This window comes from Xiphias gladius, chromosome 23, assembly GCF_016859285.1.
Source record: "Xiphias gladius isolate SHS-SW01 ecotype Sanya breed wild chromosome 23, ASM1685928v1, whole genome shotgun sequence".
Lineage (NCBI taxonomy): Eukaryota > Metazoa > Chordata > Actinopteri > Istiophoriformes > Xiphiidae > Xiphias > Xiphias gladius.
The window spans coordinates 3,082,406-3,108,748 of NC_053422.1; the positions used below are offsets into that span (position 1 = coordinate 3,082,406).

The 26,343-nt window shown below is 43.6% G+C and overlaps 1 protein-coding gene across 4 annotated transcripts in view; it reads left to right on the forward strand.

Annotated features, from left to right (window-relative positions):
- glra1 (glycine receptor, alpha 1) overlaps positions 1 to 26,343 on the forward strand; it is a 96,631-nt gene that overhangs the window by 32,871 nt on the left and 37,417 nt on the right. For all 4 annotated transcript variants that reach the window (XM_040120812.1, XM_040120808.1, XM_040120809.1 and 1 more), the window contains 2 exons: positions 12,328 to 12,395; positions 24,296 to 24,519. In XM_040120812.1, coding sequence (XP_039976746.1) covers positions 12,328 to 12,395; positions 24,296 to 24,519 — 292 coding nt within the window. The remainder of the gene's footprint in view (positions 1 to 12,327; positions 12,396 to 24,295; positions 24,520 to 26,343) is intronic.

Genomic DNA, 26,343 nt, shown 5'->3' on the forward strand with positions numbered 1-26,343 from the left:
ATTTCACTGTTTCACTATCGAGTCAGGAGATTTGTGATGCATTAAAGTTCACAGGGAAACTTGTTTTTTCTGTTGCTGGCATTTCAGCTCTGATGTATATTCATGGAGAATAAGAACAAAATGGTCACCTCCTCAGGTGTCGTATCCGGCCGTAATGGAGAAAAAAACAACAATGGGAGAGGAAAAACGAAGCTCTACTTCTCTCTCTTTCAAACTCTCTCTCCCCCAGTTCAGCTTGTACAATAATCCATGTTCCTCAACTTCCATGGGCATGTGTGGGGGATATACACTATATTAGTTTCAATAAAAAGTAAAACTGCTTTCCCCGGACCATAAAGCCTACATATGACACCCTATAAATATTTAATGTCTCACAGCCATCGTAGTATTTTTTGCTGACGGCGGCTCAATTGCAAAACGATCCTGCGTAATTCGGAGTATTATTCATATGAGTTGTAGCCTGCGACTTCTTCCCCTGCCTCCCTTTGTTTAGCACTATGCCATTTGTTGCTATGAATATATTTGGCTTCCCTGCTGCGGCGCTTAGGTGTCACTTAGCGTAAATTGGGCATCAGGAGAGGAGAGGGTCAAATAAAGCATCGGATCGGAGAGCAAGGCCAAGACGGTCCTCCAAAAACCTGTTTTACAACCCTCCTAAGGCCGGATAATGGGCCGAGCACCACTATACCACCTATACTCTTCCCTTGTTGTAAAAGCATGAGGTCTGTTTGATTTATGGTGCCTCATTAGTTCCACTTGATAGTCCAGGTACCCTACAGTGGGGAGGTTCTAGTAATGAGGATGTCAGCAGGATGGGTTGACCAGTTAATTGGTCTCCTGTAAACTCCGTGCTGATGATGAGGCGTTTGGGGGGGGAGGCTGGTTAGGATGAGTCCCTGTAGGCCGTCCAACAGCAGTTGGATAAATACATCTGAGTTCAGGATTGTCAAAAAGGCCACTGTAGCGGAAGGAGAATTTCAGGCTCTCGTTCTCACAAAAGAGTGGACGAAACGCAGCTGTGCAGTGTCATTAGCGAAGAGCACAACATCAGTATGGAAAGTGCACAAGGAAAGATGTACAGGAGAAAGTCTCGTTCAAAGAAGATTTGGCAGATTGATTTCAGTTTACCGTCCGTCTAAGTGGATCTCAGGCCTTCTTCCCCAGGGGATTTGATCGTTTGATTTCAGGCAAGTTCGATTGTTTCTCCTCCTTCTAACCTAGGCTTTATTTCTATTTCTCTCTTATTTTCCAATTTGACCGGCCTAGTCACAAAGGAAGTGTCGGAGAAACGTGACGTGTTGTTAGGTTTAGGGGAATGAAATTAACACTAAGCCTTGCGGCCATACCAGCTACTGAGTGCCAGTGGTTGCCTACGCTGAGGAAGCAATGCAGGTTTAACCAGCGACAATGACAACCATGTGTCCGTGACAGTATGTCTTGTTTCTGAGTCCTGGACAAGTTAATTCTGCAGAGTCGGTGCCTTCAGCCCGTTTACACAACATTCACGTGTCTTTACTGGTGTTCAAATGTTTGGTACGTTTTCTTAATTCTTTGCTCGGCTGTTTCTCACAGTTGACAAGAAACTGCTGGAGTGACCATCCACACGGGCATCAAAGAAGTCAGAAGTGGGAGTTCATTGTTCTTTATCCTCCCAGGAGAAATGTATCATTGAGTTGAATTTGCATATTAATTTCTGCTCATCCGGGTAAATCAGTGAGGCAAGCTGTCGCTTCAGTTTTTTGTTTTGTTGTTTTTTTGTGTTATTTGTTGGCAAAGGATGTGTGCCACAAATTGTGGCGTGAGAACGTGCAAAGAGCAATTTTTCTTTGTCATGGGAGTATAACAATATTCTGACTCCTTAGGAATCATGCAACACTCTGACTTGTGACTGATCTCAGAACTCTTTGTTTAGGTGAACCTGGGCATGGTTTCTTGGTCTGCACCTTACCTTTCAGGAAATTTTGACTGTAGATACAGTAGATAAAAAAGGCAGGTAAATGGGTCTTAGGTTATTTTATTGGCTCAAAAGTTAATACGTTTTTCTCAGCCCTTTCTCAACAAAACATAAGTCTTCAAAACATTAAACTACCAAATTGGCAAGTGACGCCAACATGATAATCTGTTTTGGATGGACGCTAAGATTTCTGATGCAGTTTTTATCAAAGATATGGAGTGCTAGGGCATTTGCAAACTTAATATAAATTAGATATACATTACTTGGTTAACCTGGTTTACCTTTTTTCAAGAAGTAAAAGTCTTCAGTAGAGTTAACCACTGCTGATTCTTCATGAATGAATCCAGAGTACACTCGTCTTAAAGGGTCTGTGGATTTAATTTCACCGTCCACCACCAACATCTGGCAGTTTGACTTCCTGAGCTCATAAAAACTTAAATCTGCTCCACAGACACGCACAGCTCAGCTGCCTACATCCCCAGCATGAGGTGAACTGTATGTGCTGTCAGCGCTGCAGGGTGTCAGATGAGTTTTGTTTGCGAGGAGGACCAGCTATTGTTGTCTGAGTCATTGTTGGCAGATGGGAGTCAAGCCAGCACCGGAAGTGGCTTATGGTTGTGCCTGCAGTGAGTCCTGGACTGATGCTGATAAGACCTCCGAGTCTCACTGGAGGCTGATTAAGAGGGAAGTGGTGCCGCGTTCGCAAGTCAACATCTTCTTTGCCATCTTGAAGCTTACGTCAAGCCGCTAGTACCCGGTCAATAACCAAACAGAAATGATGGATCTTTCCCAGCTTTTGCTGTTGTGCATTCAAGTGACAGGTTAAATAAAATATGTATTGGCAGAAGCACGACTCCAAAGAGAGGGCAAAGACAGAGGAGAGAGATATAGTATTTGATTATACCATAAATGCAATTGCTAAATGACCGACTGAGTTGTCTCAGTTGCAGAGAAAGGATAGAAGACGGAATTTCACCGCAAGAAAGTTGCCTCATGTCCTGTGTTTGCATTCCTGTTTCAGTTATGATGGTGTCAGTGTGCAACCCTATTTCATTGAAGTTACCTTCATTTCTTTCTTTCTTCTTAGGTTTTTTTTTTCAAGATCCTTCAGACTACAGCAGTTTTTACCAAAACATTTTTTTATTTGAAACATGCTTTAATCACAAAATCGTCTACATATAGTTGCTTTAAGTGTCAGCTGGGCATTATTGGATTGGAGTTTCACCACTACCTTGGCAGCAATAATGCTCCCTGCAGAGTCTATGCACCTGCTATATGCACCTAACATATGGTATTCGGTGGATGTGGCATAATCTGCTGTTATCTAGTGGATTCTTTATTCCAATATACCTTTCAATGTCATGAGAGAATACATTTGCAATTTGAGTGGCTCCAGTGGGAATTCAAATCTTGTAGCAGTGATGAGATACAAAAACAAAAATATGGCAAGTTGCCATGTTTTCAAAAGTGTTGAAACTTAATTTGGGTTATAGACGACAGCAAAACATTCCCACAGGCCCGTGTCTGAAACCGACAGCTCGGATCCACAGTTGGCAGCTTTGGTGTTGGTTCCAGCATCGGTTTGAAAATCACAACATGGACAAGATGTTACGCTGACAGTGGAAATAAGCTCCAAGTCTGCAGAGCTGGAGTCGAAACCCGCCAAACTATTAATCCTTAAAAAAGCAATTACAGGCACTTCCCTGGCAGGTTTATCAGGATGTCATCTTCATACCATCTCTATTTAGACCTATCTGCTTCCTGGATCACCACCAAACACTCTTTTCTCTCTGCCAGCTCTGCGCCGAGGTGAAAAATGAGTAGATGAAGATGACCACCAAACATGACACTCTGAAACATAAAGTGTACTACAAAGAACCAACGTGGCGAATCACTGGCAGTGAGCAAAGTGGACTTTTTGTGTCCTTTGAATGAAATCTTTTTAGAGCCCCTTCAGTACAATGCTTCACCAAAAACGTTTGCTCATTCTGAAAATGGACACAATAAAGTCAGATCAGTGTGTCAACGGTTCAGTGTAAATAGAAACTTCTGTGGTTAAAAATGAATTTATCGGGCATCAGACAGCAAAAAATCAACGAGATAAAACAAGAAAACCTTAGTTTTAGTACATTAGAGCCTGATAGCTCAGGGACTGTTTGGAGCGTCTCTACAGTTAGAGGCTGCAGCAGCTGCGGTTAGAGGAAGTGCTGAGAGGTCGAGCCGAGACATTTGTTTCATCCTGCCTTATTGCTGTTGTCACTTGTTTTTAATGAAAGTAGAGTTCAGCTGTAGAAGGGGTGGGGGGGGGGGGGGTTTGTGCCGACACACCTCAGCAGGACTTCAGCACAGTCACTGGCCTTGATTGGCCTCTTCAGTGTGTGTGTGTGTGTGTGTGTGTGTGTGTGTGTGTGTGTGTGTGTGTGTGTGTGTGTGTGTGTGTATGTTGGAGAGACAGAGAGTATGTGTGTGTTAATTCAGTAAAATTAACTTTTTAGTGGAAGTGCAGTTTCAGTGCACTTTTATGAAACACCATCAGTACTGTGTTAAAAAAGAGTAAGTTCACTAAGCTTAAACATACATCCACTCATTTCATATTAAATTACTTAGTAATGTAACAGTTTAATCTTGGACTGTATATCACTTTTTGATACGCAGTGTAACTGTCCTGGCAGTGGATTTGCTTCGTGGTGATCCGAGGTACGGTGGCCAGCAGGGACAAACTCTGAGAACATGCAGAGGGCGAGGGCTGTGTTTAAAGTGATACCGTGCAAAAGGTTAAGAACCAATGAGGCAAAACTATATGTTATCTTCTGTGTGTGAGTATATGTGTGTTCGTTTGTGTGTGAATGTGTATCCAGGTAAGTTGATGTATTTGTTTAGCGAGCATTTTTGCTCATTTGCGCATGTACGTATGATCCCTTGGTGTGTGTTTGTACACTACATGTGTGAACTGTTTATCACTCTATCATTTGGTTGTGTGTGTGTGTGTGTTTTTTTTCTTGTCTGTCCATATGTAGGTGTGTGTACAGTTCTCACCTTCTGCGTATATGAGCGTAGTTAGTATATGTATGTTGGTGCCTTCAGGGTATACTGTGTTTTCGTCCGCGCGTGTGTTCTTTTCCACTTGCGCTGTCTTTATGAGGACCATTGCGAGTTTCCAGCCTCAGTCGTTAGAATAAGGTTTGGGTCAAGGCGACGGAAAGACGTAATGGAAGCAGCCTGTGCCACTTTTATCTGTTTCCATTAAAATTTCTATTACAAAGAAAAGTTTGAGTTCCAGCATTTGGTGAACAACATTCCAACAAATTAGTCTGACCTGTAGGTGCAGTCGCGGCCGACTGGATAGGGACACAAATCCAAGCCTGGCTCAGGATTGTGAGAACTACCACCTGACTATTGGTTAAACCTCATCCCCCAAACAGCGGTTGTTCGGTCACAGCTTAGCGAGCGTGACTAGGTACGGCAGGTCCGGCGAGCTTTAAAATTGGTGCGCACTGGGCTCCATTAACAGCGATTCTTGGTATCTTAAGAATCTGGAGGGTCATGTCCTTTTTTGTTGATTCACGACTGTTTCCAACTAATGTGTGGAGTTAGTGGTATCTAGCGGACTAGCTGCAACTGATAAAATCTGCCAGTGGCAGACAGTGGTTGTCGTCTCAGCCACCAAGGTCAGTCAGTTTTGCCTGCAAAAAGTGAGAAGCCTACTCTTACTTTTAGCAGAAATCAAGGACCCACTTTGTTTTAAATATTACCATGGATTTTAAAGGGGTAAATCTGCCACAGTTGTTCAGTAACCGAGGTCGGCAGGGAACAGAGAAGGGTCGAGCTCGCATCGGAAGTGAGGTAAACATCGTACAGTGATGGGAAATGCTCAAACATACTGTACGTCAAAGATTAAAGAGATCCAGCGTAGAAGAAAAAGCAAATGTAAAGCTCAGACAGCACAGGATAAGAAACATTTTGAAATGATGCTAAACCTCCTTAATTATAAGAAGGATTTCCTTTTCATTCAAGAGACAAGTGCATTATGTCATCGAGGGTCCTCACAAATATGGAAGTGTAGACGTACAGTATCTGTGTGTATATGACTGTGTGTGTGTGTGTGTGTGTGTGTGTGTGTGTGTGTGTGTAGAGCTCAGGCCGCTTGGCACATACACACTGTGGCAAATACGCGTGTGCAGCCACAGTAACCTGTGAGTCACACTGCCAGCCCGTCCTCCATGACAGTTAATGAGCTGTCTCCGCGTTCTCCTCTCTGTCTTTTTCTGCTGCCCCCACGTCTTCTGTCTTTATTGGACAGCCATAAAGCAAACTGTCTCTCTCCGTCCTTCTCTCCTTTACTGGATGGTTATTAAGTGAACCGCTGTACTAGAAGAGGGAAGAGAAAGCAGAAGGAGGAAGGTTTTCGGAGGGCATCAGCTTCTCCTCCTCTTCCTCATCAGGGTTCTCGCGTCGGGAAAAGACACATCATGATATCCCTCCGCTCGCCTCCCCTCCTGGCAAGGAGCGAGAGCACTTTGAAGAAGGGATTTGAGCAGAGTCGGGATGCAGAGGAAAACGTGTCTGAGGGCTTGAGTTAGGCCTGAAAAGCCATTCTGTGAGAAAAACGCCGCGATAGTGTGATGCCGGCCGGCGGATGGATAAACCTTCTGATGCACTCAGACATATAAGAGCTTGTGCTCACTGGGTTTGTGGAGCCTTTATACGTCAGACGCACGGAGTCAGTGGGTCTGGGAGAGACAATTATTAGAAGCTTCTAGAGTCCATTCACCTTAAGAGTGTGTTTCCACCCAGTTCGTTCGTCCCCTCAGTTGTTTATACTCTCGCAGTGTCAAGTAATGCAAGCATTTTATTCATTTTCTATTCATGTAGAAAATGTTTTCAAGAATTTAAGTGATGCTATTGTTGTGGAACTGGGAGTATATTACAAATGAGTAATTTGTACCCTACAATTGATTATTATTGAACACAATGTATGCCCCCTTCTGCTGCCTGTACTTGTCACGTGTTCTTCTGGTTTAGGGAGGCTACTGGCACCTCTGCTAATCCAGTAATTTGAGGGACTCTAGAGTATGATCAGCCCATTTGTGTTTATCCCCATTTTTCTCCTCAGTTTCTATTACTAGATTCATGGTAATTGGTGCCTTCTTGCGGCAGGGAACGCAACAGGTTCGGGTTCAAGTAAAGAAACGGTTTTATCTGCCTCTTTTAAAAGGATCTGGCTGTTTTTGTTGGAAATCCGTAGAACCTAAATATAATAAACCTTCTCTCTGGTTACGCTGGAGCAAACTCCTTTCATCTGCAGCTAGTTTCATTTGCTGCACTGGAAGCAAACCTGGTTTAATATCTGAAACTTTTTTTTCCCTCCATCTTTATTACTTCATCCTCCTTTCCTCACGGAGTCCTGTGAGTAATCTATTGTTTGTTCTAATTAGATGCCGTATGTAGGGAACGAGCGCCTCCGGCCAGCTGTACTGATTTTTTCCCTCTTAACCGTGCATCTTCAACTCCGTGATTCCACTCTATGGCTTAACCACAGTTTGTGTATGTATGTGTATGTATGTGAATGACTCTCAAATGATATTCCCCCCCCAGCAGTCCTCAGTCTGTGACAGGGAGAGTAATTGGCCATCAAAATAATCCAGACCCCTTTCTTCATCCCCAGCTAGCCGCCGGCGAGTGGAATTAGACATTGAGTTTAGCCAGGGACATTCAACACAAACTCTGTGTGTGTGTGTGTTTGTGTGTGTGTGTGTGTGTGTGTGTGTGTGTGTGTGTGTGTGTGTGTGTGTGTGTGTGTGTGTGTGTGTGTGTGTGTGTGTGTGTGTGTGTGTTCGTGTGTGTGTGCTCGTGTGTACGTGTTCTTATATCCCAGTGGGGACTTTAACCTGAATGCACACTAACGCATGGGGACTCGTATCAACCTCGAGCAGAGACTGCTTTTTCAGGGTTAAGACTTGGTTCTAGGGCCCATATTAGTATCAGGTTTAGGGTTAGGGTCACGGGTCGGGGCTGGAGTTATTCATTTAGTTGTGATGGTTAAGTTTAGGGTAAGGGGCTGTCGGGAATGCATTACGTCAATTAGTGTCCCCGTGGCAATAGAGAAACAAGTCCGTGTGTGTCTGTGCGCATGTTTTTGCATGAGGCCCAGTCTGGCCTTAAGTCACATCGACATGTGTCAGAATAAGACTGATCCAGCCTCTTGGTTTTTACTAAAAATTACATTTTGTCATCTAGCAAAGTATTGAAAACCCGTTTTCTAACACACAGGGACTGATGAGGAGTGAGTTAAATATAATGGGATTACAGTAATCAGATTACAAGATGTATCTGAAATTTGTAGACAGTGATTTGTGATGATTATTTCACAGACAAAGAACTGAAAATGACGCTTTGTTTACAGATTTTAATTCATTTCTATACATGAAAAAGTTCAGAGTTGAATTCAAAAATATAAGAGAACGCTTTTCAAAAAAAGCGTTCTCTTATTTTTCCTTGATTCCTTCCTTCCCCTCAGCAAACAGAAAAAAAACGAAATGTTAACATCTACTGAAAGAGCTCGAAAGTACAGTGTCTTAAAATCACAATAACAAACACAGCCTTTACCAACTCTGAGGGAGTTTTGGCAAATCCTTGCTTTGATAGAAGACTATTTGGATTATAAAGAGATCAAATTATCTTTTTAAAGTGCGGGAAGCACAAAGCAAACAATCTGGAAAATCATGCCAAAAGGCGTGTGCACAGAAAAACTGCCTTGACGAAGAACTGCAGTCGCAAACTAAAGCCGACATCCAGCTCGTGACTATGTAGTTGTTTTTGCGCTGGTGATTTAGTCAGTTGAATCTCCTGTGACATAAGTTGAAATGTTTTTTTTTTTTTTTCATGGTCTATATTTCTGAATTCGTATTTCTACGTTGTTCCTTTTAAAGAGTACCTTCACCCTCCTTATTTTTAGCTTGAACACACCCCCCTCACACATTCAACTAAGATGGCACTCAGAGCGCATACCTCTGCCAAGACCAAACATTGACGAAAATGTTGAAAAATGCCCTGTCTGGCAATGTTTAGGAAAAGCAATAAAAAAATTCCTGCATCTGCCCCTTTAACTGGACCCGCACCAAAATGTAATTGGTTCTTCCCTGGCCCAGGCCTCACACCTCTAGGGAGTCGGGTGCAAATCTGTTCAGTACTTTTTGCGTAATCCTGCTGACAAATAACCCGACAAAAACATAACCTCCATGCCGGAGGTGAAAGTTGGATTCCACCCCAGAGCAAAGAATTACTGCTGCAATGAACACTATTCAACAGGGACCAGTGTGAGCCGATTAGTAAAATATGGGACATATAACATATTTACTCAGGAAAATTAAAAAAAAAACACTTATAAGCTTTCTTTCATAGGGTGAGATAAGAAGATTGACGCTCAGCCAAGCAGCAGCTAGCTCAGCTTAGCATAAAGACTGGGAGCGCAGGGAAACAGCTAGCGTAGCTTGGTGCACAATTTAGAAATATGCCTACCAGCACTTTTAAATCTTCCTAATTGATTGTATATTGTATCTTGTTTGTTTAAAACATGCAAAAACAGAAATGTTAACCAGACGATTTGTGGTTTCGCAGGGAGTGTTGGAACTATTTCTTCGCAAACAATAGTACGGTGCAGTGACTTTCAGTCAGCCCCGTGGTCGGGGATTCTTTGCACAGAAGTGCCCTGTGGATGGATAAATTAGGCTATTGCCTAACAAGAGCCAGGCTGGCCTTTTTTCCATTGCATCTAGTCTTTATGCTAAGCTAGGCTAACTAACTCCAGCTCTGGGCTTACTAAAGCCCAGGCATGAGATTAGTATCGATCTTCTCGTCTAACTCTCAGACAAAAAGGCCTGCAGCCTCCTGGTCTCAACATAAAAGGTGACGCCGCCTTTCAGTCACTCAGAGTAATAAGTTAAAAAATGTTAGTTCTGTAGTTTACTGGGTAGACTGACTCTCTGTCAGGATCAAACCGGCGACCACCTGACTCCGTGGATAAGAAGAGTTTAGAGACTACTGACTTTGATTTAGCTGTGAAAGCCAATATCATGTCCAGTGCCTGAAAGACATGAGAGCCCGGCTGTCGGTTTGGCCACCCTCCACGCTCCTCACCGCAACTCCACTCCTGCCGCCAAGTAATCACATTTGTGTTTGTACAATCTGGTAATACAGCAAATCAATGGAGCAGCCGCCAAAGGCCTGAGCACTATTTACTTTCACCTTGACTCACTCCTCTGAAAACAACCTTGAACACAGCATCGCACCACTGAGGGGAGAGTTATGAATTCCTTTGAAATGACTCTCTGTATTTATTGTTATCGCCTGAGTTTGGCCAACAGCACTTTTTAAGTCTCAAAGAGGGTGTGAATACATTTTCTCGTTTCTAGTTTTCCTACACATTTTCCTTCTCAGCAACTCTGGAACAAACTTCCTGGACTTGTTGTCAAGTCGTCGGACACAGATGGACAGATTTAAGCACAGCGCAGCCCCACAGCCGGTGTTAGAGCCCACCTTACCAGACCGTTTCTTTCACTTTGCTTAATTCCTGCAGTCTGTCATCAGCGCACCTCAGCTTCAGTCTTCTCTGCTGCTTTAATATCCAGTCACACACGGGGACCAAAACACCTGGACCCAGTCCAACCTCAGTTCGGTTTAGTTTAGGTCTTCATTGTCCCGCAAGATGAAAGTCAGCCCCTCACACGGTACAAAATACAATGAAAAAAAGTCTGACAGTAGAATCCCAACTCCAGGCCCACTTACTATGTTTTTTCCTGAGCTTTTAAAAGTATAAAATGGTCTTCATCAGCAGATGGCATTTGCTAGGTTGTCTTGGAGGTGGGTGTGTTGGCGCAATGCAGGCTCACTCGATACTACGATTTCAACCATAGCGCTTCTTGACCCTGTGGACCTTGAAAGTAATACTTTATCAAATCAATACCAACTCAAGGTCCATTTATCAGATTTTTTGCAGAACTTTCAACTGTATCACCATAAAATTTCCATTTGATTTTTAAAAAATGCAACAAATAAGACTGAGGCTAGGATGCGGTGGTAGGCAGTGCAGAGGCAGTCGTGCCTCATGCCAAATGCACCCTGCCTTCATTGTGTATTAGAACTGTGAAAGGAAAAGATTTATAAAATCTGATTATCTGACCTTAATTTTTGGAGACCTGTGTTTTTGAATAGGAGGGAAGGACATTAGGCCTTGTAGCCTTCTCTGATTTGTTCATATACTCAAATAGGTGTTGTGCTCATCCACAGCTGTTTCCCCAGCTGGAGAAACAACCAAAGCTCTGTACGTGCGTTTAAGAATGGGGGTGTCCTTGTCATGTGCCAGAAAATTACCCATAACAATGGCAATGAGTGTGGACGAGACCGATGCATCTGCACAGGTTGTTCAGAGTCGACCTATCGAAACAAATCTTAACAATGAACTTATCAGTAATAACAATGGGTCAAATGACTACGTGCAATTCGAAAGTTGGTGCTTGTAGTGACAAACTCGCAGAGAATTACCACCCAACTTTGCAGTTCCCCTCAACTTCAAGGAGCGTTTTGACGTCTTTCAGCTCATTGTTTTGGTTTTTACAGTCCACAACTTTACTGTTTTGGTTCACTCTTGTTGCCGGTCTCGGAGAAGAAGCTCTAAAAACCTGCTGTACATTACCTGACAGACAAAGATAGAAACTAGCCGATGAGCTTTGTGGAGCATTTAGAAGCTAAAGAGTTACCGTGGACAATTAGATGATAACGTTGCTCTGTGTAACCACTACAACTAACTGTTTGCTAACACATTACCCATAACTGCTTCATATAAACTTCATAAAACTTCCCTGTAGCTTGAAATTGGCATATTTCTGCAGTTGACATGAAAAATGTTAGCAACCGTCAGGGAGACTAACCCACTAATGAAAGAGAAACTAACGGCAACACGATGTCAGACTGATTAATACAGTGAAAACAAATCTCAGTTGTGTGTCATAATCAGGCTAGATGTCAAATTAAACATGAGGGATGGTTCTGATTCACTAAGACTGATTTTGCTTTCCGGGCCAGTTGGTGGCTAAAAATATTTGACTAGATCCTGATTGATTCTCTGACGGATCAGGGGGGGAAAAAAAAAAAAAACCCTTAACAACTGAATAACATTCAGCCTCTGTAGGGAATACGGTCTTTGTTGCCCTTTCTTACTCCTGTTCACTGGCGTTTCTGAGGATCTTATCCTAAATAGTTTTACCTCTTGATGTGTTGTTTTGTTGAAATGATTTTATGTCATGCTGGTTGTTAAAAACTCGTTTGGATGACATCTAACTTCTCTGTCTCTTTCCCTCTCTTTTCTCCCTTTGCAGGTCCGCCTGTAAACGTCACCTGCAACATTTTTATCAACAGTTTTGGGTCCATTGCTGAGACAACAATGGTAAGCTCAATTATTCTCAATAACACTTGGCCGTACAACTTGACATGCAGATTTTGATATCATTTATGCATCACTTGTGTGTGTGCGTGTGGATGTGGATGATTGGGCGGATAATGGAAACTGTCGCATCTCGTCGCAACTCTATTTCAGCCAGTGTAATTTGGCCTGAAAAATGCGATTAATTGAAACGACGCTGATATTCGGCGCAAGTATAGTTTCATTTTTATTTCCTTTCAAAAATTAAAAGCCTTCTGCCCGCTGAGTGTTTAGAAATTTCTCCGCCTCATTGAGCCTGTTTCCCATTTCCAACACTTCATTTGAAAGAGCGCATCACCGCCGCGGCCATTTACATAACAGCGCATCGGCGGCGATGCCGTCGTGCCTATTTGTGAGCAATGGGGGGGAAATATCCGCTCCTTCATTACACAGAAAATCCATTAGTGTTAATATAACCGAACCATCAACCTTTACAGAGCAACAAGGCCCAAAGCAGATATGGCAACACTGAACCGTAGTGTGTGTGTGTGTGTGTGTGTTTTCCATGTGCGTGACAGCAGAGGTGATGTGTGCACCCACAGCGTTCATGAACGTTGTTAAAAACACGCATGCCCACATGATATTAAATACATGAGTCATCTCTTCACCCACCAAATGCATCGAGCTTGTCGGCTGTGAAAACCTGCAGAGCTTAGGTACCTTTGAGGACACTGAAGTTATGTCCGTGGTTGTAGATGTGGCAATGATTCAGGTTCACAATGTACAAACACACAAAAAATAATGGGGAATTTGGACATATTTTAGGCTCAGTATCTTCAAAATCATTTTGATGGGACTCATTTCTTATTTCTCCAGAATTCTGTAATATGTAACCCAGTGGTTGAGGGATGTCAGGCAGCACTTTACCATCTTTTTGGCTTGTTTGATCAGTTTTGACGGGCACTGGTGTCTTCCTGGCAACGTGAACAAACAACCAACCGGCTGTCATTAGGTTTCTCCCTCTTAGACAGTTCAACTCTGATTGGTGCATGAAATCCTAACATCAACTTTTTTCCAACAAAGCCCAGTCCACTTCAAAGAAAAGAAAGAAAGAAAGAAAAAAGCACGCAAAACAAATATAAATAACAAGACCTTTTTAAGAAACAATGGCAGATAATAGCGCGTTCGTGCAGGACCTCTTTGCTTCAGCCGTAAGAAGCTGCTTGAGAAAATTGGCCCTCAGGCCCTTGTAGGTTACAGTTAAAGGATGGGGCAGTGATGTTCTGTATTCTTCTTTGTACTTCTCAGTACTAACAAGTACTGTGTGTGTATCCAAAGCCTGACATGTCTTATTCCTCTGTGCCATAGAGCTCCATTGTCGTCCACTAGCTATTACAAACACATCAGCGATCTACACTGTAGCTCTGGGAGTCACGTTCCTTCATTAGACCGTTTTGGCTCAATCCCACGTGCACGGTCCTGCTGCAGGAAATACTCACTAGATGATGTTGGTTTCACACTTCTCATGCGATTCGGGTACGATAAGAATAAAACAGAATATTGAAAGGCCTCTGCCTTAGCAGAACAAATGTACCTAAAAAGGAAGGAAGGTAAAAAAAAATAAAAGGAAGGAGAGAAGAAAGGAGGAAGATGTCAAGTATATGGAAGATCAGAGGAAGGAGGGGAGGTGAGAAGACAAGCAAAAATGTAGGAAAAAAAGGTGGGACTAAACAAAGGCACTTCTAGCGAGGAAGGGAGGGGATTCCGGTGTGAACCTCCCCAGTAAACACTAACACACACACACACACACCGCTGCACTGAAACTGCTGGTCGCTGCAGATCCAAATTCCAGGTTTTCCCTCCTGCAGAGGCAGAATCGATCCTGGTCACAACTGAGGAGGGAGGGAGAGAAGGAGGGATGAAGAAGGGAGTCGGATGGACAGAAGAGGGGGGCTCTTTGTTTCAAAATGAAGAGGAAGACGAGACAGAAGCGAATGAGCGACAGTGAGAGGGAAACATTTTATTGGACCTGTTACACTCCCTGATTAGCTCCTGCTCCACCAGCTTTAAGTAATTTCTCATAGAAATGTAGTTGCAGTTATTTGCTCGATAGCGCAAAAAAAAAAAAGCGCAACGCGGACGAAGAGCTAATTGCCGCTTAGTGAAGGCTTATCAGTTGTCTGGCGCGTTCGTTCGTAAGTGTTCTGGAGATGTGATAAGCCGCCCTGAGGTTATGAGCGTTTTTCTTTCTGTTTCTACATATTAAGCTCTTGTCCTGCTCACGATATTAACCTATCAAATGGAAGCTAAATTTTAGACCCCGCCTCCCTGACATTACATTGATCTAGCACTAAGTTGATTTCCCGCTCACAGGTGATCCGGCAAACGTAATCGCTGCCTAGATTTCGTTATGTTCAGAGGCAAAGTTTTTTTGCATGAAATTCCTTCAGGACATATTTGCTGTTGCAAGTTAGTTGCATGTAAACATAATTTGTTGGAGACAGGGATGTTATAGAAAGTAGTGAAGAGTTTATGGCTGCAGGTCTTCCTCTAAATTTCCACATTTGGTACATTGTAATCCTGTTTTGTGTTTGTGTCGTACTGTGATTTGCTACACTGCTTCTGTCCACCGCTTTAGCGGCTTTTCCTCAAAAAAGCACATCGCGACAAATCTAGAGACTTTTTGGACAAACTTCAGCAACTCTCCGTAGAAGAGAGTCTTCAGCGTCGCCCCGCGAGCGCGAGGTCGGGTTTCCCTCCGCGGCCACACCACTGACCGCACGGCAGCTGACGCAGACGTGGATGAGCTTCTAACTTTTCTCTCAAATGCAGCCGGAATCGCAGCCGTTGTCTTTAACTTGTGCGTCTGGTGATTTTATCAGACGACGTCGCGGTTATAAAACCAGGATCTCAGCAGAGCAGCAGCTTGGAAGTGTCTTGGAAGTGACTGCTGGTTAGCATGTCGTCCTAATGGGCCGCGTTTCAGTCACAGCTTCATACTTTTTCCTTTGTCTGACAACAGAAACAGAAAAACGTGTAAATCAGAACGGCTTTAGCGGGAATTCAGGTGGATTAAATGCCTGAATATACGAGCACAGAGAGCAGGAGAGAAGCAGACAGATGAAGGGCTGAAACCGGCTGAAACCAGCTGACACCAGGCAGAAAGCAGATACGACGCGATGGCGTCATGATTATGCTAATCAGCCTATTGCACCATCTAGCGACGATTAGCGACTTTTCCAGCAGGCTTTAGCTACTTTCCATTGAAAGCAGCTGTTTACAACGTCTTCAATTTCGCACATTGACCGTACACGGTCCAGCCGCGTAGTCGGTTGTGACCTAGTCTTGTTTTTTCCCCGACTTCCAGAGTTTCCGCTGGATCTTTTCCTCATCGAATTCGATGATCTTAGCGGATGTTATATGACGTACCAATCGTCAACCCCTGTGGGGAAAAATAATCCAAAAAAAACAAAACCAAACTAGATTTTTTTTTCTCTTTGTAAATAAAATGTAATTGTCAGAGCTCAGATGTCTTCGGAGCCTGTAACCCTGCTCGCCGCTTGTCAGGCAGAGCAGGGTGTCAATCAAGCGGTGAACACAGGGTGACGTCTGCACGCTGAGTTCACACACTGAAGACCGCAGTCAGCGCCGTTGCTCTAATCTCTCAACGGAGGGATTAGAAGTAAAAACAAAGTACTGAAATAACCGGATTTATCAGGTTTTATCGAAGCCGAAAATCCATTTTTAAGTACGGGAGGCGAAACGCAGAGCGAACGGGAAGCTCGAAGCAGTGATGGTGTTCGTTGCAGTGTGTGGCTCTCACTTTAAGCTTGGATTCAGTATCCCTCCATCCTCAACACACACACACACACACACACTTACACAGATACTGCTGCTGGGGCTGGAGCATGGTGATAGATGGAGTTGGTAGAATGGCGCAGTGCTTGTTCAAGTCCCGGCGGTACACGGCTTTATTCCTGTTTCAGCGCTCTCCCCGCTCGCTTGCTCGCTCACTCTCTCTCTCTCTCTCTCTCTCCAGAGCACACACACTCTCAGATAGACACGCAACCCCTTCTGTCTCTCGCTCTGTGGTTCGTTTCCTCCTTCCCCCACCTCCTCTCCCTCTTCGTTCTGAATACACACATGTACTCAAACCAACCTGGCTTTTCTCTGACACTCTCTGTACAACACACACACACACACACACACACAGACACACGTGTATCACATACAGAGCAAGGATGACAGGACCAAGACATCAATATCCACTGGATATCCATAAAATATATATGTATGGTATACAAGTATTGAATTATATTTGAAATGTGCTTATCAAGTAAAAACCAAGAAAAAGAAAAAAGAAGATAAAAATACAAATGTGTCCTACTTAAATCTCTTTAAATGATTCTTGAAAAATGAATTAATGAAATGAAATTTATCCACAAAAAAAAAAGTGACCTATATTTTCTGGTTCTTACTAAAAAACAAACACTCTTGGCTTCTAACAACAACTCATTCATTGGCCCGTTTCCTCCACGGTGCTGGCATTTATGACTAATGTAAACATTTTAACCGTGGCTCTACGTCACGCTGTGATCACATTTCCACAAATCTCACGGTTAGATATAAGATATGTGATATACTTTACTATACGTCAAATTTTGTGCTCTCTCACCACGGAGCCATGTCTCTTTATCCTTCACACAACGAAGCCTCCATCACTCTGTTTCCCTGTGTCTTCTCTCTCTCTCTCTCTCTCTCTCTCTCTCTCCCACACATACACACGCTCATTCTCTCGGCCCATTCATTCCCACTCTCACCCTCCATACGAGGCTCTACGCTTTCTCCTCTCTCATTCAGTCTCTCACCTCCTCCTGTGGACGGTGCACGGCCGTGGCCGCGGCAGAGATCGTTGGATACCCGGGGGGGGGGGGAGGATATCGAGTTTGATCTCCAAACTTGAATTTATGAATCAAACCCCTTCTTCCCGCTCCTCCGTCTCCGATGCTGCCAGTGCTACTAAAACAAAACACTGATAATAGTCATATACGGCAGAAGTAACAGTTTTAATGATCAGTTGACTTACTTGGAAATCTCAAACAACAAAAGAAAGGAAAGTAAACAATAGTTATGCGCCGTGTAACCTTGTCTCCTAGAAATGATTCATATATTTCCCAACTGTTTTTCGCAGCTTACACCGTGGTAACAGACGCAATCACAGGATTATGTTCAGAGGCCATGTTTTTTTTTGAATGAATGAAGTGCTACATTAATGGATATCCTGATTATGTTAGTAGAAAACATAATCCGGTCACAATTACGTTCCCTTCCAAACCTTAGTTGTATATAACTGTAACTTCCTGGTGACTGGGCTGAGTGTGAACGATAAAAGATACCGTTTGCGTCTGTAGACTTCGTTTTCTCTGGTGTGTATCTCTGCAACTGTACACAGTCACTAGTCTTGATCTAGATCTAGCACTGCTTTGGGTTTGTCATCACTCTGGACTGCAGCGCTGGTCTCAGATATGCTAGGTCTGCCTTTGATGTGCAGCGGTGCCTCCTTAGCAAAGTGACCATTTCCCAGTTTTAATTGAGCACTTTTTCCAGCCACTTGACACCAGGTCGCACAGGATAAATCGGAGATGTTCCGGCTCCATGTGAGGTGGTTTTGACCTCGAAGTTTCCCATCTTGGTTTTGGGGAGAGAGAGACTTGTTGCAGCATCATCTGCCAAACCCCTCATTCATTAAAATGACCTGAAGATCCGGGGAGAAGTTTGCCGTCGTGAATTGAATTGACGTCCCGCAGTGCTGCTGCTGGTGGCGGCGGGGTTTATTTTGACACCACGCAGCGAGGACAGCATCTTTCTCTCTCTCGGCGCAGCGTTGTGTGAGTAGAGCAGATGTGCTGCCATAATGTGTGAGCCGCCGTGACCTCCCACCTCCTCTTCCTACCTGAGCAGCATCCAGGGAGCCGGCACGATGTTATGACAGGAGCTGAATCGGAATACGGCAGCTGCTCCTCTCTGTGGTTATTGCAGTTGTTGTTGTCGGAGGAGGAGGAAGGAGAAGAATGGCAGGAGGATGAGGATTGCAGTCTTCCATGCGTGGTTTACCGCCTGAGTGTAATGCACGCTGGAATCAGTGTGGTGTTGTGTAAGTACAGCATTTCTTCTGCTAATGGTTTCGCAGTGGCGTGGCAGCAGTGGATGGTAATTTCAGGGTAGCACTTAACAGTCCAACGGCCTTCTGTCAGGATATTAAACCACGAGTGTGACCCTACAGACGTCGTAGGACTCCCACTTTTTTACTGCACATATGCCGACGTCCTGCCTGCACTTTCCCTCCACCTTCAGGAGGAGGAAGGGCTTTCAACGACTTTTCTTACTATTTAAATTAGTCAACCTTTCAGAGAATAGTTCTAAGTTATTCTCTGAAGCCGTTCATTTTCTCCTTCAAATGACTTTTCCCTCAGTTGAATCCTAGAATGCAGCATCGTCCTCCCCTCTGGTTAATGCACTTAACGTTCGTCCGGCTCGTGGAGCTGAGGTTTTATGGCCCAAGCGAACTCCGCAAACCTGACCAGTTTTGCCGACGATACAATAAAGTGCCTAAATTATTAAATGCTTTCCAGGGATGTCAGAACAATGCAACACTGTATGTGACAGCCCAAACTGCAGGGTATCTTCCGCTCATAAATAAAGATGTGAATGGATTGGAGGTGAAGGTCTAACATAAACTTAAAGAGAACAAGTTAGTGTTTTTGACTAAATGGATTAAAGAGAAAAACTTAGAGGTAGTTTAATACATTATATTTGATTTGGACTTATGATTTCTAGACTTTGAATAGTTTATTCCCCTTGTAAAAACTGGTGTGTGTGTGTGTGTGTGTGTGTGTGTAATAGCTGAATACATAATTATCTCAGTCTCTAGCGACTCCATCAAGGCCATTTCTGCTCAGCTTTTGCTCTTTCCAAGCTTTGGACTGCAGGCGGGTTACTGACTGATGATCCTGGCGTGGGCTTTCACCTCTCCTCTGTATTCCCTCGTTCCCTCTCCCCATCAAATAACACTCAATATCTCTGCACCATTTCAGGTTATCTATCACATTCTCGAGCAGAAGAAAAGGCGACTCATTCATGAAAGGTCAAGCTCATTTGTTTCATGTGAGATATTCAGTCTAATAAACAGTGATAAACGGCAGAGGAGTGTGTCGCTGAGGCTGATGTGACTGTATTTCACGCCCACACTCACACACATGCGGCACCGTGGCCGATTGCTCCTTTAAATGCCACCCGCTGGGGCTGACGGCGTGGCCGAACCCTCGTCCCTGCGATGCATTTCTGCTACGCCACGCAGCTTAATGATGGCTCCATCCTGGACGAAGTGGCCGAGCTCCGTATTCTGAGAATAATTGACAATTAGGGGGATGGAGGGCCGAGCTAAATGCCACCCCACGCTGAATAGAGAGGCTCCATCTCTGAGGATGAGGTTCTACAATAAACATGCATATATAGATATATAAAGATATATATAGATATATATAGATTTGCATATACAAGAAAAAGAACAATATATCCAAGTGAATAGAGAAGGAGATGGAGAAATGCTCTGTGTAAAGCTCTGTTCACCAAACCCACATGTCCATGTGATGTTTGTCTTTCATTGGCGTAATGCATTCCCTAGGTGCTGTAAGTAACCTTCGACCAATCTAAACTCCAGTCCTAACCTTTACCTTTTTCTGACCCTAACCGTCAAAACAGCCCTTTGAAGAGGTGAGGGAGGACCGGGCAAAATGCCTTCACTACCCAAACAATGTTACGTTTTCTGGAAACAACACCACTTGCAGTTTCGGGAGTGATTACCGGAGACCGACTGTGCCGCACTCTGAAAAAACGATAGACTCGTTCGTTTTGGCAAATGCCCCAAAAACGACAATCGTTCACGTTCAAGCAACGGAGCCTTGCAGTGGAATTATAACTCTTGTCCGCCGGGAGCAAAGGAAGAAATCAGGTGGCGTTATTATAGAGATTCAGAGTCAGCAGAGGGAGGAGGTGGATGGCTGTGTCAACAAAACATGAGAATGTAAGACAGGAGATTCCTCTTTGATTCCGAGTCAACATTGATTTCTTTCAACCGGGACCATGATAATTCCCTAACCTTAACCAGGTAGTTATTGATGTAACCATGATGGAGAAGTTCCCCCAGCCTCAACCAGGTTCTTATGTTAACGCCAACTTGCCCTAACCCTGTCCAAGTTGTTTTTGTGCCCAAACCAAACCAAACCCTAACCAGAGCGTCGCCACATGGTCACGTTGTCACAAATGATGTTGTGCTGCCGATGAGGGCGCCGGATCACAAAACACTTCTACGTGCAGTGTGTTGTTGTTACACTGGATGGCCGGGTCGCCAAAGACCTTGACAAGGAGACAGTGGTTTCTGTCTCCCACAAACAGTCAACCTTTGTTTTCAAAGAAGTTTTCCGAACCATGACCGTGATCCTTTCCTAACATTAATAAAGTGGTTTTAAATCTAAACACAGCCATACTGTAAACCCAGACAAGTTGCCTTTACTGAAAAACGTAAAGCAACAGATTGCCTTAAAATTTAAGTTGAATACACTAAAAGCCAAATTATTAGTCTGCGGGATTCAAGTCTGCAATAAAATCAACTCTTTGCCCAAACTCTTCATCTCAGCAATTTAAGCCACAATGACTAGATTTTACAGTTTCATTTACTTTTCTTTATCATTCATTTTAGTCAAATATTTATGTTGAGAAAACTCAGAACTTGCCTTGTTTACAAGTAAACACACAATGATTAATGATTACTGAAATATTTACATTTTCCAGAAATGTTCTCACTTTCTAAAACTCAAATTGGTCCTCACAAAGATAGGAGAGCAGGAGACACACACCTGTGCCCACACACGCATGCATACACAGTCAGACCTGTGGATGATGTATTGATCTTCAGATAAACAGTGGAGGCTGCAGGTCTTAAAGCCGCCCGGTGGAGGTTCATTTCCGCACCGCAGTCTGGATTTAACCTCCGTCGGCTCAGACTCCGGCTGGTAGGAACCTTGTAGAACCAGCAGTGAACATCATGACTCTCTGAGGCTTTGATCCATTTCGCTCAGGCAAAGATCAGCAGCTTTCAAAAGTCAAACATCTGACCACGCTCGTTTTCGTATAGGACGAACTGTATATTGCGTGAGGTCTTAATGTTGCAGATGCATTGCACTTTGACATATCTCAGCAAAACTAAATCCTCGGCTCAAGATTTCTCTCCTGCCTCCATTTTACATGATTCAAGATAATAGACCTGATTAAACTTTCCTACCCACAGATTTGATTTTAACTTATTTAGATGGAGAAGTTTTGCGGGATTCATTAACGTTTTCTTGTTTTTGAAATTTCTTCAGAAAATATTGGGTGATAGCAGGTAGAAATGGAACAACAAACCGTGGCCAAATATTGCAAACAACACTGAATGGATTCCCTCCAAAAATTGAGGCACCATTTCATTAAAGCACAAAAGTTTAAAAACATGTTATTCTTGGCTACACGACTGACAGGTTTGATAGATGGATGATAGATAATGCTTTCTCCTGTTTTTACAACAACAAGAACCCAAAAGACCGAACAGAAGCCATTCGTTAACATCTCTTCTTTGTAGGATCTGTGAGTTTGAAATGTATACATCCAGCCCCGAGGCCTTGTCTTTGAAATGCGCTCTATAGAGCACTCTGTCTTCTGTTCATCTATCCCACTGTCTGTCCAATTGTATCTCTCCATCTCCCTGTGTAAGACTAAAGAGGGAGCAGCAGCTCAGTGATCTTCAGCTACCTTCCAGCTTTGTACCAGGACAAGTGTCCATGCATCCGTCCGCTTGTCTGTAGCGTATATCTTATTTGTAGTGTCTATATTATTTGTACCAGTAAGCGTCTTTCTGTAGCGCTTGAGAAACAAACCTTTAAAAAGTGCATTATCAATCAAACAACAGCGAACGCAAGCCTCCAAGACGGACTAGAACAATAAGAATAGAGAGCTGGGAAACAAAAAAAAGACAAAAACCGAGTCGACTGTAGTCTTCAAGGCTGAGGAGGGTCTGAGGCAGCGCACCGGCTCACTGGCAGGAACAAGATCTCGGATATACTGTAGCTCAAAGCCACAGTTCGCCATGATCGGAAAAATCTCTTACGTTCACAGAGAATAGAAAAGGACATCTGGATGGAGACCCGTAACCAACCGCTCATCGGACTGCGAAATTCAGTCCATCACGCCGTCTCTACATCTGGCGGTGTCTGTCGATCCTCTCCCGCATGGAGTTACAGCATCTTGAGTCAGCAGTGCGATGACCCTTGACGAGCCTTTTCTTTCCGCCCTTCCCCCCATCTTTCCTTTTTTGTTAAAGGGAACATCTCCATGCGGACGCCTCTTACGTCTCTCTGTTTTGCCCTTGTGTTTCATGGATTTATGCTTTAGAACTTTTGCCGTTTTGTAGTAATTCAATTTCTCTGCCGAATCAATTCCCCTCCAAACTGTCCCGTTGACCTCAGAGAGACTTTGGACCTCCAGAGAGTGCAGCTGTGGGAGTCATAGGTGGAGAGGGCACTGGTGACAGTGACAGGATAATATGAGCTAAAAGATGAGAGTTTCTGCAAGTTGAGAAAAAGCAAAACTGGCATTTCGTGTGGTTGATGCATTGCATTCTGGTCTCTTTCCTGCTCCTGTGGGTGTAGACATTGTTCTTCCTGCCTCCTCTTTGCTGATAATTGGGGGCCAAAATCAGACATTGAATTGTTGATGTTTCAAAGGCATTTTTTGGTATCAGGCTTAAAAAACCCACCAATGAGCAGCAGAATAAGTCCTAAAATCAATGTTCCCTCACGAATTAGTTGTATCGTAAGTTTTTTCCTCATTTTGTTGCCCTCTTTTCTCAAATGGCAAACTGAGACTGTTGTAGAATGATCACTGAACAAACTCATTCAGCCATTTAAGCACATTGCACATTGCTTGCTGACCAACAGAACCCCTCTTGTTCCACCACCGTACTGATGTTTGTCCCCTAGCAAAGTGAAAAGATATCTTCCAGTGGTCAGTATCGTCATCAGAAATGACAGCAGTGGTCTTCAAATACTTGACCTGTGTTTGTTTTTTCCTCACACGTGACCGTTGTTGGTAGCACAGGTGGAAAAAGTGTTGTTATACATTGCAAAGCTTGGATATGCGTATAAAGTCACATCACATCACATCCTGTCATGAAGGTGATCTTTCTCTAAATGGTGACACGTACCAGCCACCTTGCAAAGACTTGTTTCATTTGACATGCATCAGTTGACGTTTGTAGCACACACTGGATGTGTCATACAGACAGGAGAAGCAGGGAGATCACGCAGTGTCAAAAATGTGATGACACCCATTCATACAGTCCATTTTTGAATGCAACGCGTTCTTGTTTTGGTATGAAGAGACGAGTGAAAAATACCTTGAGGATGAAGCTTTTTTACTAATATCCACACCCTTCGTCAGATCTCGATTTTACGATGTGGGAAAATGTTTTACTCCTGTTTTTTCGGCTGCATCAATGTTGTGTAAATCCCTCCCCAAGTGGGCTAAACTTACAACGCCAGTGGTAGACTAAATGCAACAAAATCTAACTGATGCAGGATGCACATTTCCAAGTTATAGGATATAACAGTTTTTAAATAATAGGATGGTCTTAAAGTAGCTTTATTCTGAATATTGTTATTTATATTTGTCATAAAATATGTGATCATCCTTATCCTCCCGTCCATGCATGGTAAATAAAATAAATGCAAGGCAGGAAATTCTACTTCCGCGCTCCGCTGAGCATCTCTTTTGTTGCTGCCCTCTCTCCTTCTAACACTTGCATGTTGTCCGTCCTCTCTGTCTTTCCTCAGGACTACAGAGTGAACATCTTCTTGAGGCAGCAGTGGAACGACCCCCGGCTGGCCTACAGCGAGTACCCCGACGACTCGCTGGATCTCGACCCATCCATGTTGGACTCCATCTGGAAACCTGACTTGTTCTTCGCCAACGAGAAGGGGGCCAACTTCCACGAGGTCACCACCGACAACAAGCTGCTACGCATCTCTAAGAACGGCAACGTGCTCTACAGCATACGGTGAGTGGAGGAAGTGTGAGGTTTAATATTCCAAGTGTTGGGATTTTCAAGTTTAATAGAACAGGAAAGTATTCTGATCACGCGTTTAGCATCAAATTAAACTGATATCAGCATTAGAAATGTTTATAGGGGACATTTGAATGCTTAAGTAAGATTTGTGTGTGGATCATCCAATTATTTATCTTTAAATGAGACTCATTTCAAAGTTTCAAATAAACAGAATTATGCTCTCACATGTTATCGATATCCTTTATTAATTTCTTCTCCCTCGGCGGCACAAATCCAGGCAAAGGTGCAGCTGCACTTGTTGTTGTCTTTTCAGTTCGAGCCAAGCTGTTTTACTCCAGTTCATAAAAGGAGAACTAAATAAAGGTGAAACGCGAACCAGCATACGCCGGCCGCAAGCTAAATTTGCACCAACGATGCGAGGTGAAAATTCACTTCACGTTCTCCTATTCAGACTCACTCAATAAAAGTGAAAAAATGCGAACTAGCTTTCTCTCAGAATTACCAAAACTACAAGCACAATTAGAGACCTCCACACCGGGTGAACGCGTCCATACAATGATGACTTTAAAAAGACATAAGAGTAATGGAAAAAAGATTTTCGTTGTAGCAGAAGATGAAGGAGGAATGTTACAAGTCTGGAGGTTGTATTGAAACAATCAGTTATAAAACTATGATGGAAGATAGACAGTGACTCTCCTGCTCTGACTGCCTGTTTATTGCATTCCAGAGACCTTCATCCCCTGCTTTAGAGTGCTCTTATTGCATCAAAGGTGGAGGTTTTTTTTATTTCCTCCTTGGCTCGACTTCCTCACATTTTATTCCTCGTATCACCAAGACATCCCTTTCAAGGCTCTCAGAGTTATAGCCGCCTTGAGCCGACAAACCTTTTAGCCTGCCGGTGCCTCCTCTTCCTCCTCGCTTTTATTGCCTCTGCTCCGGGGTGGATGAGAAACCGTCGCAGCAGCCATGGTAATCTACTCACCCTGTTAGTATTCCAGCAGCGAGTCTGATCTGTTATCAACCTCAGTTTTCACCTTCGTGTCCAGCAGAAGGAGTGAGATTGGCCCTTTATAAATATCGTCAAAAAAGGGATGAACCCTGCAGTCTTCTTCTGCCGCTACTTTCATTTTTTAACTTGACAACATCAGAATGAACCCTCCGTTGATCAGCTTGATCTCGGAGGCGGCTCGGGATATTAAACCATCCCGGGGGAAGGAGGAGAAAGCGAGTCTTGTAAATGTTGTTTACTCTGCTTTTTGATGTTTATCGCTCAACAGTGGAGCAGCACGAGGAGAAGTCTTGACCGCGTCTCCTCCAAGATGAAAGTAAACTTTTTGAGATCGGAGAACCAGGTTCGCAAGTAGTCCAATCTCCTGCTGCACCTCAAACAGAAACGCAGGGCTTCCTCTGAACTGGTGTGGGGCATCAAGTGGGCATGTGAACTGATATATCAAAAGCAGAATATATGATAAATTAATTTCATCGTGTATTTTAGAAGAGAAAATTACCAAAAGTTCATTCTTATTCAACAGAAAAACTATGTTTTTTCTTCGTTTTTGTCATTTTTCTGGCCTAAATACAACCCACGTTTGGATGAACTGGTCAATCAGACATGTGACTCCGAGACCAGTGTTCGCTCCCTGTTTTCTGCCAACAGTCAGAATCGGTCTATTTTTTACCACGATCACACTCTTGTGTTGTGCCTCGGCCGAACCAAGCCTTAAACACAGGGATGGCCCATCACAGGAGGACATCGCGACCGCAGTGGTCGTTGTTACACTTTTACAAATGTCGTTCGGGTAAAGAAAATGTTAA